General features: G+C 52.3%; 1 protein-coding gene across 3 annotated transcripts in view; it reads right to left on the minus strand.

Annotated features, from left to right (window-relative positions):
• The window catches only part of LOC142923329 (uncharacterized), a 36429-nt gene that overhangs the window by 10519 nt on the left and 8558 nt on the right, over positions 1-17352 (minus strand). For all 3 annotated transcript variants that reach the window (XM_076064401.1, XM_076064400.1, XM_076064399.1), the window contains exons 4-7: positions 17110-17229; positions 12362-12427; positions 7633-7773; positions 3509-3601 (exon numbers count right to left, since the gene is read on the minus strand). In XM_076064401.1, the coding sequence (XP_075920516.1) occupies positions 3509-3601; positions 7633-7773; positions 12362-12427; positions 17110-17229 (420 nt within the window). The remainder of the gene's footprint in view (positions 1-3508; positions 3602-7632; positions 7774-12361; positions 12428-17109; positions 17230-17352) is intronic.

Raw genomic sequence — 17352 nt, forward strand, 5'->3', positions numbered from 1 at the left:
GACACTGTGTGTGTGTGACACTGTGTGTGTGTGACACTGTGTGTGTGTGACACTGTGTGTGTGACACTGTGTATGTGTGTGACACTGTGTGTGTGTGACACTGTGTGTGTGTGACACTGTGTGTGTGTGACACTGTGTGTGTGTGACACTGTGTGTGTGACACTGTGTGTGTGTGACACTGTGCGTGCGTGACAGTGTGTGTGTGTGACACTGTGTGTGACACTGTGTGTGTGTGTGACACTGTGTGTGTGACACTGTGTGTGTGTGACACTGTGTGTGTGTGACACTGTGTGTGTGACAGTGTGTGTGTGACTCACTGTGTGTGTGACTCACTGTGTGTGTGACACTGTGTGTGACACTGTGTGTGTGACACTGTGTGTGTGTGACACTGTGTGTGTGACACTGTGTGTGTGACACTGTGTGTGTGTGTGACACTGTGTGTGTGTGACACTGTGTGTGTGTGACACTGTGTGTGTGTGTGACACTGTGTGTGTGTGTGACACTGTGTGTGCGTGACAGTGTGTGTGTGTGGCTCACTGTGTGTGTGACACTGTGTGTGTGTGACACTGTGTGTGTGTGTGACACTGTGTGTGTGTGTGACACTGTGCGTGCGTGTGACAGTGTGTGTGTGTGACTCACTGTGTGTGTGACACTGTGTGCACGTGACACTGTGTGTGTGTGACACTGTGTGTGTGACAGTGTGTGTGTGTGACACTGTGCGTGTGACACTGTGTGACACTGTGTGTGTGACACTGTGTGTGTGACACTGTGTGTGTGTGACACTGTGTGTGTGACACTGTGTGTGTGACACTGTGTGTGTGACACTGTGTGTGTGTGACACTGTGTGTGTGTGACACTGTGTGTGTGTGACACTGTGTGTGTGACACTGTGTGTGACACTGTGTGTGTGTGTGTGACACTGTGTGTGTGTGACACTGTGTGACACTGTGTGTGTGTGTGACACTGTGCGTGTGTGAGGCTGTGTGTGTGACACTGTGTGTGTGACACAGTGTGTGTGTGACACAGTGTGTGTGTGAGGCTGTGTGTGTGACACTGTGTGTGTGTGACGCTGTGTGTGTGTGACGCTGTGTGTGTGTGAAGCTGTGTGTGTGTGACACTGTGTGTGTGACACTGTGTGTGTGTGACACTGTGTGTGTGACACTGTGTGTGTGACACTGTGTGTGTGTGACACTGTGTGTGTGACACTGTGTGTGTGTGTGACACTGTGTGTGTGTGACACTGTGTGTGTGTGACACTGTGTGTGTGACACTGTGTGTGTGTGACACTGTGTGTGTGTGTGACACTGTGTGTGTGTGTGACACTGTGTGTGTGACACTGTGTGTGTGTGTGACACTGTGTGTGTGTGTGACACTGTGTGTGTGACACTGTGTGTGTGTGTGACACTGTGTGTGTGACACTGTGTGTGTGACACTGTGTGTGTGACACTGTGTGTGTGTGACACTGTGTGTGTGTGTGACACTGTGTGTGTGTGTGACACTGTGTGTGTGTGACACTGTGTGTGTGACACTGTGTGTGTGTGTGACACTGTGTGTGTGTGACACTGTGTGTGTGTGACACTGTGTGTGTGACACTGTGTGTGTGTGACACTGTGTGTGTGTGTGACACTGTGTGTGTGTGTGACACTGTGTGTGTGACACTGTGTGTGTGTGTGACACTGTGTGTGTGTGACACTGTGTGTGTGTGACACTGTGTGTGTGTGACACTGTGTGTGTGTGTGACACTGTGTGTGTGACACTGTGTGTGTGTGTGACACTGTGTGTGTGACACTGTGTGTGTGACACTGTGTGTGTGACACTGTGTGTGTGTGACACTGTGTGTGTGTGTGACACTGTGTGTGTGTGTGACACTGTGTGTGTGTGTGACACTGTGTGTGTGACACTGTGTGTGTGTGACACTGTGTGTGTGTGACACTGTGTGTGTGTGACACTGTGTGTGTGTGACACTGTGTGTGTGTGTGACACTGTGTGTGTGTGTGACACTGTGTGTGTGTGACACTGTGTGTGTGTGACACTGTGTGTGTGTGACACTGTGTGTGTGACACTGTGTGTGTGTGAGGCTGTGTGACACTGTGTGTGTGTGTGTGACACTGTGTGTGTGTGACACTGTGTGTGTGTGACACTGTGTGTGTGTGTGACACTGTGTGTGTGTGTGACACTGTGTGTGTGTGTGACACTGTGTGTGTGTGACACTGTGTGTGTGTGATACTGTGTGTGTGTGACACTGTGTGTGTGTGACACTGTGTGTGTGTGACACTGTGTGTGTGTGTGACACTGTGTGTGTGTGACACTGTGTGTGTGTGACACTGTGTGTGTGTGACACTGTGTGTGTGTGTGTGTGACACTGTGTGTGTGTGTGTGTGACACTGTGTGTGTGTCACTGTGTGTGTGACACTGTGTGTGTGTGTGACACTGTGTGTGTGACACTGTGTGTGTGACACTGTGTGTGTGTGACACTGTGTGTGTGTGACACTGTGTGTGTGTGTGTGTGACACTGTGTGTGTGTGTGACACTGTGTGTGTGTGTGTGTGACACTGTGTGTGTGTGTGACACTGTGTGTGTGTGTGTGTGACACTGTGTGTGTGTGACACTGTGTGTGAGGCTGTGTGTGTGACACTGTGTGTGTGTGACACTGTGTGTGTGTGACACTGTGTGTGAGGCTGTGTGTGTGACACTGTGTGTGTGTGACACTGTGTGTGTGTGACACTGTGTGTGTGTGTGACACTGTGTGTGTGACACTGTGTGTGTGTGTGACACTGTGTGTGTGACACTGTGTGTGTGTGACACTGTGTGTGTGTGTGTGACACTGTGTGTGTGTGACACTGTGTGTGTGTGACACTGTGTGTGTGTGACACTGTGTGTGTGACACTGTGTGTGTGTGAGGCTGTGTGTGTGACACTGTGTGTGTGTGTGTGACACTGTGTGTGTGCGACACTGTGTGTGTGTGTGTCACTGTGTGTGTGTGACACTGTGTGTGTGTGACACTGTGTGTGTGTGTGACACTGTGTGTGTGTGTGTGACACTGTGTGTGTGTGACACTGTGTGTGTGTGACACTGTGTGTGTGACACTGTGTGTGTGTGTGTGTGACACTGTGTGTGTGTGTGACACTGTGTGTGACACTGTGTGTGTGTGTGACACTGTGTGTGTGTGTGTGACACTGTGTGTGTGTGTGACACTGTGTGTGTGTGTGTGACACTGTGTGTGTGTGTGTGACACTGTGTGTGTGTGTGACACTGTGTGTGACACTGTGTGTGTGTGTGTGACACTGTGTGTGTGTGTGTGACACTGTGTGTGTGTGTGACACTGTGTGTGTGTGTGTGACACTGTGTGTGTGTGTGTGTCACTGTGTGTGTGTGACACTGTGTGTGTGACACTGTGTGTGTGTGACACTGTGTGTGTGTGACACTGTGTGTGTGTGTGTGTCACTGTGTGTGTGTGACACTGTGTGTGTGTGTGTGTGGCTGCGCGTCACGCCAAGTGAACCCACTCACCGTCCCCGCTGCGAGCTGATTGGTGCAGGGCGGTGGGGCTGGGTCACGTGACTCCGCCGCCTCCACCAGGGTCTGCTCCTTGAAGCGGACGACCTGCGTGGGGGGCGAGACAAAGTTGACCCAGGTAGCCTCCACGCTGCCTGCAGGGGCAAGTGCACGTCTCACAGCAAGCATCCGTGACACACACACACACTGTGTGTCTTACACACACACACAGTGTGTGTGTAAGACACACACACACACACAGTGTGTGTCACACACACACACACACTGTGTGTGTGTGACACAGTGTATGTGTGTGTGATACAGTGTGTGTGTGTGACACAGTGTGTGTGACACAGTGTGTATGTATGTGTGTGTGTAACACAGTGTGTATGTATGTATGTGTGTGACACAGTGTATGTGTGTGTGACACAGTGTGTGTGACACAGTGTGTATGTATGTGTGTGTGTAACACAGTGTGTATGTATGTATGTGTGTGACACAGTGTATGTGTGTGTGACACAGTGTATGTGTGTGACACAGTGTGTGTAACACAGTGTGTATGTGTGACACAGTGTATGTGTGTGTGACACAGTGTGTGTAACACAGTGTGTATGTGTGACACAGTGTATGTGTGTGTGACACAGTGTGTGTGTGTAACACAGTGTGTGTAACACAGTGTGTATGTGTGACACAGTGTATGTGTGTGTGACACAGTGTGTGTAACACAGTGTGTATGTATGTGTGTGTGTGACAGTGTATGTGTGTGTGACACAGTGTGTGTAACACAGTGTGTGTGACACAGTGTGTATGTATGTGTGTGTGTAACACAGTGTGTATGTATGTGTGTAACACAGTGTATGTGTGTGACACAGTGTGTGTAACACAGTGTGTATGTGTGACACAGCGTATGTGTGTGTGACACAGTGTGTGTAACACAGTGTGTGTGACACAGTGTGTATGTATGTGTGTGTGTAACACAGTGTGTATGTATGTATGTGTGTGACACAGTGTGTGTAACACAGTGTGTATGTGTGACACAGTGTATGTGTGTGTGACACAGTGTGTGTGACACAGTGTGTATGTATGTGTGTGTGTAACACAGTGTGTATGTATGTATGTGTGTGACACAGTGTGTAACACAGTGTGTATGTGTGTGTAACACAGTGTGTATGTATGTGTGTGTGTGACACAGTGTATGTGTGTGTGACACAGTGTATGTGTGTGTGACACAGTGTATGTGTGAGACACAGTGTGTGTGTGTAACACAGTGTGTATGTGTGTGTGATACACAGTGTGTGTAACACAGTGTGTAACACACAGTGTGTATGTGTGTGTGACACAGTGTGTGTAACACAGTGTGTAACACAGTGTGTATGTAACACAGTGTGTATGTAACACAGTGTGTATTAACACAGTGTGTATGTAACACAGTGTGTATTAACACAGTGTGTATGTAACACAGTGTGTATGTAACACAGTGTGTATGTAACACAGTCTGTATGTAACACAGTGTGTATGTAACACAGTGTGTATGTAACACAGTGTGTATGTAACACAGTGTGTGTGTGTGTGTAACACATAGTGTGTGTAACACACAGTGTGTATGTGTGTATGTAACACAGTGTGTATGTGTGTGTGTAACACAGTGTATGTGTGTGTGTAACACACAGTGTGTGTGTTTGTAACAAACACACTGTGTGTAACACAGTGTGTATGTGTGTGTAACACAGTGTATGTGTGTGTAACACAGTGTATGTATGTGTGTGTAACACACAGTGTGTATGTGTGTGTGTGTGTAACACACAGTGTGTGTATGTGTGTGTAACACAGTGTATGTGTGTGTAACACACACAGTGTGTGTGTTACACACACACACAGTGTGTGTGTATGTGTATGTGTGTAACACAGTGTGTAACACGCAGTGTGTGTGTGTGTAACACAGTGTGTATGTAACACAGTGTGTGTGTGTGTGTAACACAGTGTGTGTGTGTGTGTGTAACAAACACAGTGTGTATGTGTGTGTGTGTAACACACAGTGTGTGTAACACACAGTGTGTGTATGTGTGTGTGTGTATCTATGTAACACAGTGTGTGTGTGTGTAACACACAGTGTGTATGTGTGTGTGTGTGTAACACAGTGTGTTACACACACACACACTGTGTGTTACACACATACACATACACACTGTGTTTGTTACACACACACACACACACTGTGTTACACACACACACACACTGTGTTACACACACACACTGTGTGTATGTGTGTGTGTATGTAACACAGTGTGTGTAACACACAGTGTGTATGTGTGTGTTACACACACACAGTGTGTATCACACAGTGTGTGTATGTGTGTGTGTAACACACACAGTGTGTGTGTGTATGTGTGTGTTATAAAGGCGACCCAAGCAGCCTCTGTGTATCACACAGTGTGTATGTGTGTGTAACACACAGTGTGTGTGTGTGTGTAACACAGTGTGTGTGTGTGTAACACACAGTGTGTGTGTGTATGTGTGTGTGTGTGTTATAAAGGCGACCCAAGCAGCCTCTGTGTAACACACACAGTGTGTATGTGTGTGTAACACAGTGTATGTGTGTTACACACACACACACACTGTATGTGTAACACACACAGTGTGTATGTGTGTGTAGCACAGTGTATGTGTGTTACACATACACACACACTGTATGTGTAACACACACAGTGTGTATGTGTGTGTAGCACAGTGTATGTGTGTTACACATACACACACACTGTATGTGTAACACACACAGTGTGTATGTGTGTGTAGCACAGTGTATGTGTGTGTAACACAGTGTATGTGTGTGTTACACACACACACTGTGTATGTGTAACACACACAGTGTGTATGTGTGTGTGTGTATGTAACACAGTGTGTGTATGTGTAACACACAGTGTGTGTGTGTATGTGTGTGTTACACAGTGTATGTGTGTGTAACACAGTGTATGTGTGATACACACACACACAGTGTGTAACACACAGTGTGTGTGTGTATGTGTGTGTTACACAGTGTATGTGTGTGTAACACAGTGTATGTGTGTTACACATACACACACACAGTGTGTGTGTATGTGTATGTGTGTAACACAGTGTGTAACACACACAGTGTGTGTGTATGTGTATGTGTGTAACACAGTGTGTTACACACACTGTGTTACATACACTGTGTGTGTAACACAGTGTATGTAACACACAGTGTATGTGTGTATGTGTATGTAACACACTGTATATGTGTAACACACAGTGTGTGTGTGTGTATGTGTGTGTGTGTTATAAAGGCGACCCAAGCAGCCTCTGTGTAACACACACAGTGTGTGTGTGTATGTAACACACTGTGTGTATGTGTATGTGTAACACACACAGTGTGTGTATGTGTAACACAGTGTATGTGTGTGTTACACACACACAGTGTGTGTATGTGTGTATGTAACACAGTGTGTGTATGTGTAACACACACAGTGTGTGTGTGTATGTGTATGTAACACACACAGTGTGTGTGTATGTGTGTATGTGTAACACACACAGTGTGTGTGTGTATGTGTGTATGTGTAACACACACAGTGTATGTGTATGTGTGTAACACAGTGTGTAACAAACACAGTGTGTGTGTGTAACACAGTGTATGTGTGTTACACACACACACTGTATGTGTATCACACAGTGTGTGTATGTGTGTGTTACACACACACACTGTATGTGTAACACACACAGTGTGTGTGTGTGTGTAACACAGTGTGTGTGTGTGTATGTGTGTGTGTGTGTATGTGTGTGTGTGTAACACACAGTGTGTGTGTATGTATGTAACACAGTGTGTGTGTGTAACACAGTGTATGTAACACACACAGTGTGTGTGTATGTGTGTATGTGTAACACACACAGTGTGTGTGTGTGTATGTGTGTGTGTGTTACACAGTGTGTGTGTGTATGTGTGTATGTAACACAGTGTGTGTGTGTATGTGTGTGTGTGTAACACACAGTGTGTGTGTGTGTATGTAACACACAGTGTGTGTGTGTATGTGTGTGTGTGTGTATGTGTGTGTGTGTAACACAGTGTGTGTGTGTGTATGTGTGTGTGTGTTATAAAGGCGACCCAAGCAGCCTCTGCCCCCCCTCACCCGCCCCATGTTGGCCCAGAACTGCGTCACGGCGATGGCCGCCTGGCCGGCGAGGCTGCGCAGGGCAGACACGCGGCGGAACTCCTGGCGCTCGCGCCTGGCCGCCTCGCGCTGCACGTGGCGAGACACCGACACGCACAGCTGCGTGGCGGGAGACACGCGGAGACACGGGGGAGACACGCGGAGGTGAGAGAGACACGGGGGAGGTGAGAGAGACACGGGGAGACACGCGGAGGTGAGAGAGACACGGGGGAGACACGCGGAGACACGGGGGAGACACGCGGAGGTGAGAGAGACACGGGGGAGGTGAGAGAGACACGGGGAGAGACACGCGGAGGTGAGAGAGACACGGGGGAGAGACACGGGGAGACACGCGGAGACACGGGGAGGTGAGAGACACTGGGAGGTGAGAGAGACACAGGGGAGACACGCGGAGGTGAGAGAGACACGGGGGAGACACGCGGAGACACGGGGAGACACAGGGAGGTGAGAGAGACACGGGGGAGACACGCGGAGGTGAGAGAGACACGGGGGAGACACGCGGAGGTGAGAGAGACACGGGGGAGACACGCGGAGGTGAGAGAGACACGGGGAGGTGAGAGAGACACAGGGGAGACACGCGGAGGTGAGAGAGACACGGGGGAGAGACACGCGGAGGTGAGAGAGACACGGGGGAGACACGGGGAGACACGGGGAGGTGAGAGAGACACGGGAGGTGAGAGAGACACGCGGAGACACGCGGAGGTGAGAGAGACACGGGGGAGACACGCGGAGGTGAGAGAGACACGCGGAGACACGGGGGAGACACGCGGAGGTGAGAGAGACACGGGGGAGAGACACGCGGAGGTGAGAGAGACACGGGGGAGACACGCGGAGACACAGGGAGGTGAGAGACACTGGGAGGTGAGAGAGACACGGGGGAGACACGCGGAGGTGAGAGAGACACGGGGGAGACACGCGGAGGTGAGAGAGACACGGGGGAGGTGAGAGAGACACGGGGAGACACGGGGAGACACGGGGAGACACGGGGAGACACGCGGAGGTGAGAGAGACACGGGGGAGACACGCGGAGGTGAGAGAGACACGGGGGAGACACGCGGAGACACGGGGAGGTGAGAGACACTGGGAGGTGAGAGAGACACAGGGGAGACACGCGGAGGTGAGAGAGACACGGGGGAGGTGAGAGAGACACGGGGGAGACACGCGGAGGTGAGAGAGACACGGGGGAGGTGAGAGAGACACGGGGAGACACGGGGAGACACGCGGAGGTGAGAGAGACACGGGGGAGACACGCGGAGGTGAGAGAGACACGGGGGAGACACGCGGAGGTGAGAGAGACACGGGGGAGACACGCGGAGGTGAGAGAGACACGGGGGAGGTGAGAGAGACACGGGGAGACACGCGGAGGGGAGAGAGACACGCGGAGACACGGGGAGGTGAGAGAGACACGGGGGAGACACGCGGAGGTGAGAGAGACACGGGGGAGACACGCGGAGGTGAGAGAGACACGGGGGAGGTGAGAGAGACACGCGGAGACACGCGGAGGGGAGAGAGACACGCGGAGACACGGGGAGGTGAGAGAGACACGGGGGAGGTGAGAGAGACACGGGGAGACACGCGGAGGTGAGAGAGACACGGGGGAGACACGGGGAGACACGCGGAGGTGAGAGAGACACGGGGGAGAGACACGCGGAGGTGAGAGAGACACGGGGAGGTGAGAGAGACACGGGAGAGACACGCGGAGGGGAGAGAGACACGCAGAGACACGGGGAGGTGAGAGAGACACGGGGGAGACACGCGGAGGTGAGAGAGACACGGGGAGGTGAGAGAGACACGGGGAGGTGAGAGAGACACGGGGGAGGTGAGAGAGACACGGGGGAGGTGAGAGAGACACGGGGAGACACGCGGAGGTGAGAGAGACACGGGGGAGACACGCGGAGGTGAGAGAGACACGGGGGAGGTGAGAGAGACACGGGGAGACACGCGGAGGTGAGAGAGACACGGGGGAGAGACACGCGGAGGTGAGAGAGACACGGGGGAGACACGGGGAGACACGGGGAGGTGAGAGAGACACGGGAGGTGAGAGAGACACGCGGAGACACGCGGAGGTGAGAGAGACACGGGGGAGACACGCGGAGGTGAGAGAGACACGCGGAGACACGGGGGAGACACGCGGAGGTGAGAGAGACACGGGGGAGAGACACGCGGAGGTGAGAGAGACACGGGGGAGACACGCGGAGACACAGGGAGGTGAGAGACACTGGGAGGTGAGAGAGACACGGGGGAGACACGCGGAGGTGAGAGAGACACGGGGGAGACACGCGGAGGTGAGAGAGACACGGGGGAGGTGAGAGAGACACGGGGAGACACGGGGAGACACGGGGAGACACGGGGAGACACGCGGAGGTGAGAGAGACACGGGGGAGACACGCGGAGGTGAGAGAGACACGGGGGAGACACGCGGAGACACGGGGAGGTGAGAGACACTGGGAGGTGAGAGAGACACAGGGGAGACACGCGGAGGTGAGAGAGACACGGGGGAGGTGAGAGAGACACGGGGGAGACACGCGGAGGTGAGAGAGACACGGGGGAGGTGAGAGAGACACGGGGAGACACGGGGAGACACGGGGAGACACGCGGAGGTGAGAGAGACACGGGGGAGACACGCGGAGGTGAGAGAGACACGGGGGAGACACGCGGAGGTGAGAGAGACACGGGGGAGACACGCGGAGGTGAGAGAGACACGGGGGAGGTGAGAGAGACACGGGGAGACACGCGGAGGGGAGAGAGACACGCGGAGACACGGGGAGGTGAGAGAGACACGGGGGAGACACGCGGAGGTGAGAGAGACACGGGGGAGACACGCGGAGGTGAGAGAGACACGGGGGAGGTGAGAGAGACACGCGGAGACACGCGGAGGGGAGAGAGACACGCGGAGACACGGGGAGGTGAGAGAGACACGGGGGAGACACGCGGAGGTGAGAGAGACACGGGGGAGACACGGGGAGGTGAGAGAGACACGGAGGAGACACGCGGAGGTGAGAGAGACACGGGGGAGACACGCGGAGGTGAGAGAGACACGGGGGAGACACGCGGAGGTGAGAGAGACACGGGGAAGTGAGAGAGACACGCGGAGGTGAGAGAGACACGGGGGAGACACGGGGAGACGGGGGAGGTGAGAGAGACACGGGGAGACACGGGGGAGGTGAGAGAGACACGGGGAGACACGGGGAGGTGAGAGAGACACGGGGGAGACACGCGGAGGTGAGAGAGACACGGGGAGACACGGGGAGGTGAGAGAGACACGGGGAAGTGAGAGAGACACGCGGAGGTGAGAGAGACACAGGGGAGACACGGGGAGACACGGGGGAGGTGAGAGAGACACGGGGAGACACGGGGAGACACGGGGGAGGTGAGAGAGACACGGGGAGACACGGGGGAGGTGAGGGAGACACGGGGAGACACGGGGAGGTGAGAGAGACACGGGGGAGACACGCGGAGGTGAGAGAGACACGGGGGAGACACGCGGAGACACGGGGGAGACACGGGGCGGGAAGCGACAGCTGAGTGTACTGGCTGTGTGTGTTGTGGCTGTGTGTAGTTGTGGCTGTGTGTAGTGGCTGGGTGTTGTGGCTGTGTGTAGTGGCTGGGTGTTGTTGTGGCTGTGTGTAGTGGCTGTGTGTAGTGGCTGTGTGTAGTGGCTGTGTGTAGTGGCTGTGTGTTGTGGCTGGGTGTTGTGGCTGTGTGTAGTGGCTGTGTGTTGTGGCTGTGTGTTGTGGCTGTGTAGTGGCTGGGTGTTGTTGTGGCTGGGTGTTGTGGCTGTGTGTAGTGGCTGTGTGTAGTGGCTGTGTGTTGTAGTGGCTGTGTGTTGTGGCTGTGTGTTGTGGCTGTGTGTTGTGGCTGGGTGTTGCGGCTGTGTGTAGTGGCTGTGTGTGTGGCTGTGTGTTGTGGCTGTGTGTAGTGGCTGTGTGTTGTGGCTGTGTGTTGTGGCTGTGTGTTGTGGCTGTGTGTTGTGGCTGGGTGTAGTGGCTGTGTGTTGTGGCTGTGTGTAGTGGCTGGGTGTTGTTGTGGCTGGGTGTTGTGGCTGGGTGTTGTGTCTGTGTGTAGTGGCTGTGTGTAGTGGCTGTGTGTAGTGGCTGTGTGTAGTGGCTGGGTGTAGTGGCTGTAGTGTTGTGGCTGTGTGTTGTGGCTGTGTGTTGTGCTGTGTGTAGTGGCTGTGTGTAGTGGCTGTGTGTAGTGGCTGTGTGTTGTGGCTGGGTGTTGCGGCTGTGTGTAGTGGCTGTGTGTGTGGCTGTGTGTTGTGGCTGTGTGTAGTGGCTGTGTGTTGTGGCTGTGTGTTGTGGCTGTGTGTTGTGGCTGTGTGTTGTGGCTGGGTGTAGTGGCTGTGTGTTGTGGCTGTGTGTAGTGGCTGGGTGTTGTTGTGGCTGGGTGTTGTGGCTGGGTGTTGTGTCTGTGTGTAGTGGCTGTGTGTAGTGGCTGTGTGTAGTGGCTGTGTGTAGTGGCTGGGTGTAGTGGCTGTAGTGTTGTGGCTGTGTGTTGTGGCTGTGTGTTGTGCTGTGTGTAGTGGCTGTGTGTAGTGGCTGTGTGTAGTGGCTGTGTGTTGTGGCTGTGTGTTGTGGCTGGGTGTTGTGGCTGTGTGTTGTGGCTGTGTGTTGTGGCTGTGTGTAGTGGCTGTGTGTTGTGGCTGTGTGTTGTGGCTGTGTGTTGTGGCTGGTTGTTGTGGCCGCACCATCTTTGCCGCAGCGATCTTCCATCGTCGCTCCTGAGCAAAGTCCTCAGCCATCCACTCCATCTCCTACGCACACACACACAGTGACACACACACATACACACACATTCATACACACATATAGATACACACACACAGACACACACATTCATACACATACACACACAGTGACACACACACACAGTGACACACACACACACAGTGACACACACACACAGTGACACACACACACAGTGACACACAGTGACACACACACAGTGACACACACACACACAGTGTACACACACACAGTGACACACACACACACAGTGTACACACACACAGTGTACACACACACACAGTGACACACACACACAGTGACACACACACACACAGTGACACACACACACACAGTGACACACACACACACAGTGACACACACACACACAGTGACACACACACAGTGACACACACACACAGTGACACACACACAGTGACACACACACAGTGACACACACACACAGTGACACACACACACAGTGACACACACACACAGTGACACACACACACACACAGTGACACACACACACACAGTGACACACACACACAGATACACACACAGTGACACACACACACGGTGACACACACACACGGTGACACACACACACACAGTGACACACACACACACAGTGACACACACACACAGTGACACACACACAGTGACACACACACAGTGACACACACACACAATGACACACACACACACACATAATGACACACACACACACAGTGACACACACACACACAGTGACACACACACACACACACAGTGACACACACACACAGTGACACACACACACAGTGACACACACACACAGTGACACACACACACAGTGACACACACACACAGTGACACACACACAGTGACACACACACACAGTGACACACACAGTGACACACACACACAGTGACACACACACACACATACACACACACACAGTGACACACACACACACACACACAGTGACACACACACACAGTGACACACACACATAGTGACACACACATACACACACACAGTGACACACAAACACACAGTGACACACACACACACACAGTGACACACACACAGTGACACACACACACACACAGTGACACACACACACACACAGTGACACACACACACACATACACACACACACACATACACACACACAGTGACACACACACAGTGACACACACACACACAGTGACACACACACACACAGTGACACACACACACACACAGTGACACACACACACACAGTGACACACACACAGTGACACACACACACAGTGACACACACACACACAGTGACACACACACACACAGTGACACACACACACACAGTGACACACACACAGACACACACACACACAGTAACACACACACACAGTGACACACACACAGTGTCACACACACACAGTGACACACACACACACACACAGTGACACACACACACAGTGACACACACACACACAGTGACACACACACACACACAGTGACACACACAGTGTGACACACAGTGACACACACACACACAGTGACACACACACAGACACACACAGTGACACACACACAGTGACACACACACACAGTGACACACACACACAGTGACACACACACACACAGTGACACACACACAGTGACACACACACAGTGACACACACAGTGACACACACACAGTGACACACACACACACAGTGACACACACACACACACAGTGACACACACACACATACACACACAGTGACACACACACACAGTGACACACACACACAGTGACACACACACAGTAACACACACACACAGTGACACACACACACACAGTGACACACACACACACACACACAGTGACACACACACACACACAGTGACACACACACACATACACACACACACAGTGACACACACACACACAGTGACACACACACACACAGTGACACACACAGTGACACACACACACACACAGTGACACACACACAGTGACACACACACACAGTGGCACACACACAGTGACACACACACACAGTGACACACACAGTGACACACACAGTGACACACACACAGTGACACACACACAGTGACACACACACACAGTGACACACACACACATACACACACAGTGACACACACACACAGTGACACACACACACAGTGACACACACACACAGTAACACACACACACAGTGACACACACACACACACAGTGACACACACACACACACACAGTGACACACACACACACACAGTGACACACACACACACAGTGACACACACACAGTGACACACACACACACAGTGACACACACACACACAGTGACACACACACACACACAGTGACACACACACACACACAGTGACACACACACACAGTGACACACACACACAGTGACACACACACAGTGACACACACACACAGTGACACACACAGTGACACACACACAGTGACACACACACAGTGACACACACACAGTGACACACACACACACATACACACACACACACACAGTGACACACACACACAGTAACACACACACACACAGTGACACACACACACACAGTGACACACACACAGTGACACACACACACAGTGACACACACACAGTGACACACACACACACAGTGACACACACACAGTGACACACACACACAGTGACACACACACAGTGACACACACACACAGTGACACACACACAGTGACACACACACACACACAGTGACACACACACACACAGTGACACACACACACACAGTGACACACACACAGTGACACACACACACAGTGACACACACACACAGTGACACACACACACACACACAGTGACACACACACACAGTGACACACACACACAGTGACACACACACAGTGACACACACACACACAGTGACACACACACACAGTGACACACACACACAGTAACACACACACACACAGTGACACACACACACACAGTGACACACACACACACAGTGACACACACAGTGACACACACAGTGACACACACACAGTGACACACACACACACAGTGACACACACACACACACAGTGACACACACACACACAGTAACACACACACACACAGTGACACACACACAGTGACACACACACACAGTGACACACACACACAGTGACACACACACACAGTGACACACACACACACAGTGACACACACACACACAGTGACACACACACACAGTGACACACACACACACACACAGTGACACACACACACACAGTGACACACACACACACAGTGACACACACACACACACAGTGACACACACACACACAGTGACACACACACACACACAGTGACACACACACACAGTGACACACACACACACACACAGTGACACACACACACAGTGACACACACACACAGTGACACACACACACACACAGTGACACACACACAGTGACACACACACACACAGTGACACACACACAGTGACACACACACACACACAGTGACACACACACACACAGTGACACACACACACACAGTGACACACACACACACAGTGACACACACACACACACAGTGACACACACACAGTGACACACACACACAGTAACACACACACACACAGTGACACACACACAGTGACACACACACAGTGACACACACACACAGTGACACACACACACACAGTGACACACACACAGTGACACACACACACACAGACACACACACACAGTGACACACACACACACACAGTGACACACACACACAGTGACACACACACACAGTGACACACACACACACAGTGACACACACACACACAGTGACACACACACACAGTGACACACACACACACACACAGTGACACACACACACACAGTGACACACACACACACAGTGACACACACACACACACAGTGACACACACACACACAGTGACACACACACACACACAGTGACACACACACAGTGACACACACACACAGTAACACACACACACACAGTGACACACACACAGTGACACACACACAGTGACACACACACACAGTGACACACACACACACAGTGACACACACACAGTGACACACACACACACAGACACACACACACAGTGACACACACACACACACAGTGACACACACACACACACACAGTGACACACACACACACAGTGACACACACACACAGTGACACACACACACACAGTGACACACACACACACAGTGACACACACACACAGTGACACACACACACACACACAGTGACACACACACACACAGTGACACACACACACACAGTGACACACACACACACACAGTGACACACACACACACAGTGACACACACACACACACAGTGACACACACACAGTGACACACACACACAGTAACACACACACACACAGTGACACACACACAGTGACACACACACAGTGACACACACACACAGTGACACACACACACACACAGTGACACACACACACACAGTGACACACACAGTGACACACACACAGTGACACACACACACAGTGACACACACACAGTAACACACACACACACAGTGACACACACACAGTGACACACACACACAGTAACACACACACAGTGACACACACACACACAGTGACACACACACAGTGACACACACACACAGTAACACACACACAGACACACACACACACAGTGACACACACACACAGTGACACACACACACAGACACACACACAGTGACACACACACACACACAGGTACCCCCCCACCCCACCTGCAGCAGGCAGTCCCAGTGTGAGCGTGGACGCGAGGGCTCAGCCACGCGGGGAAGCCGCTGAGGTGCCCACATCCCGGCCTTCCTCAGGCTCCACACTCGCTCCATCACCCCCGCCTCCTGCACACACACGCACCACACACACATACACACACACAGACACCAACGCACACACACACACAGACACCAACGCACACACACACAGACACCAACGCACACACACACACAGACACCAACGCACAC

This window comes from Petromyzon marinus, unplaced genomic scaffold (genome assembly GCF_048934315.1).
Source record: "Petromyzon marinus isolate PM22_M1 ecotype Great Lakes invasive population unplaced genomic scaffold, UKy_Petmar_22M1.pri1.0 PM_Scaffold_42, whole genome shotgun sequence".
Lineage (NCBI taxonomy): Eukaryota > Metazoa > Chordata > Hyperoartia > Petromyzontiformes > Petromyzontidae > Petromyzon > Petromyzon marinus.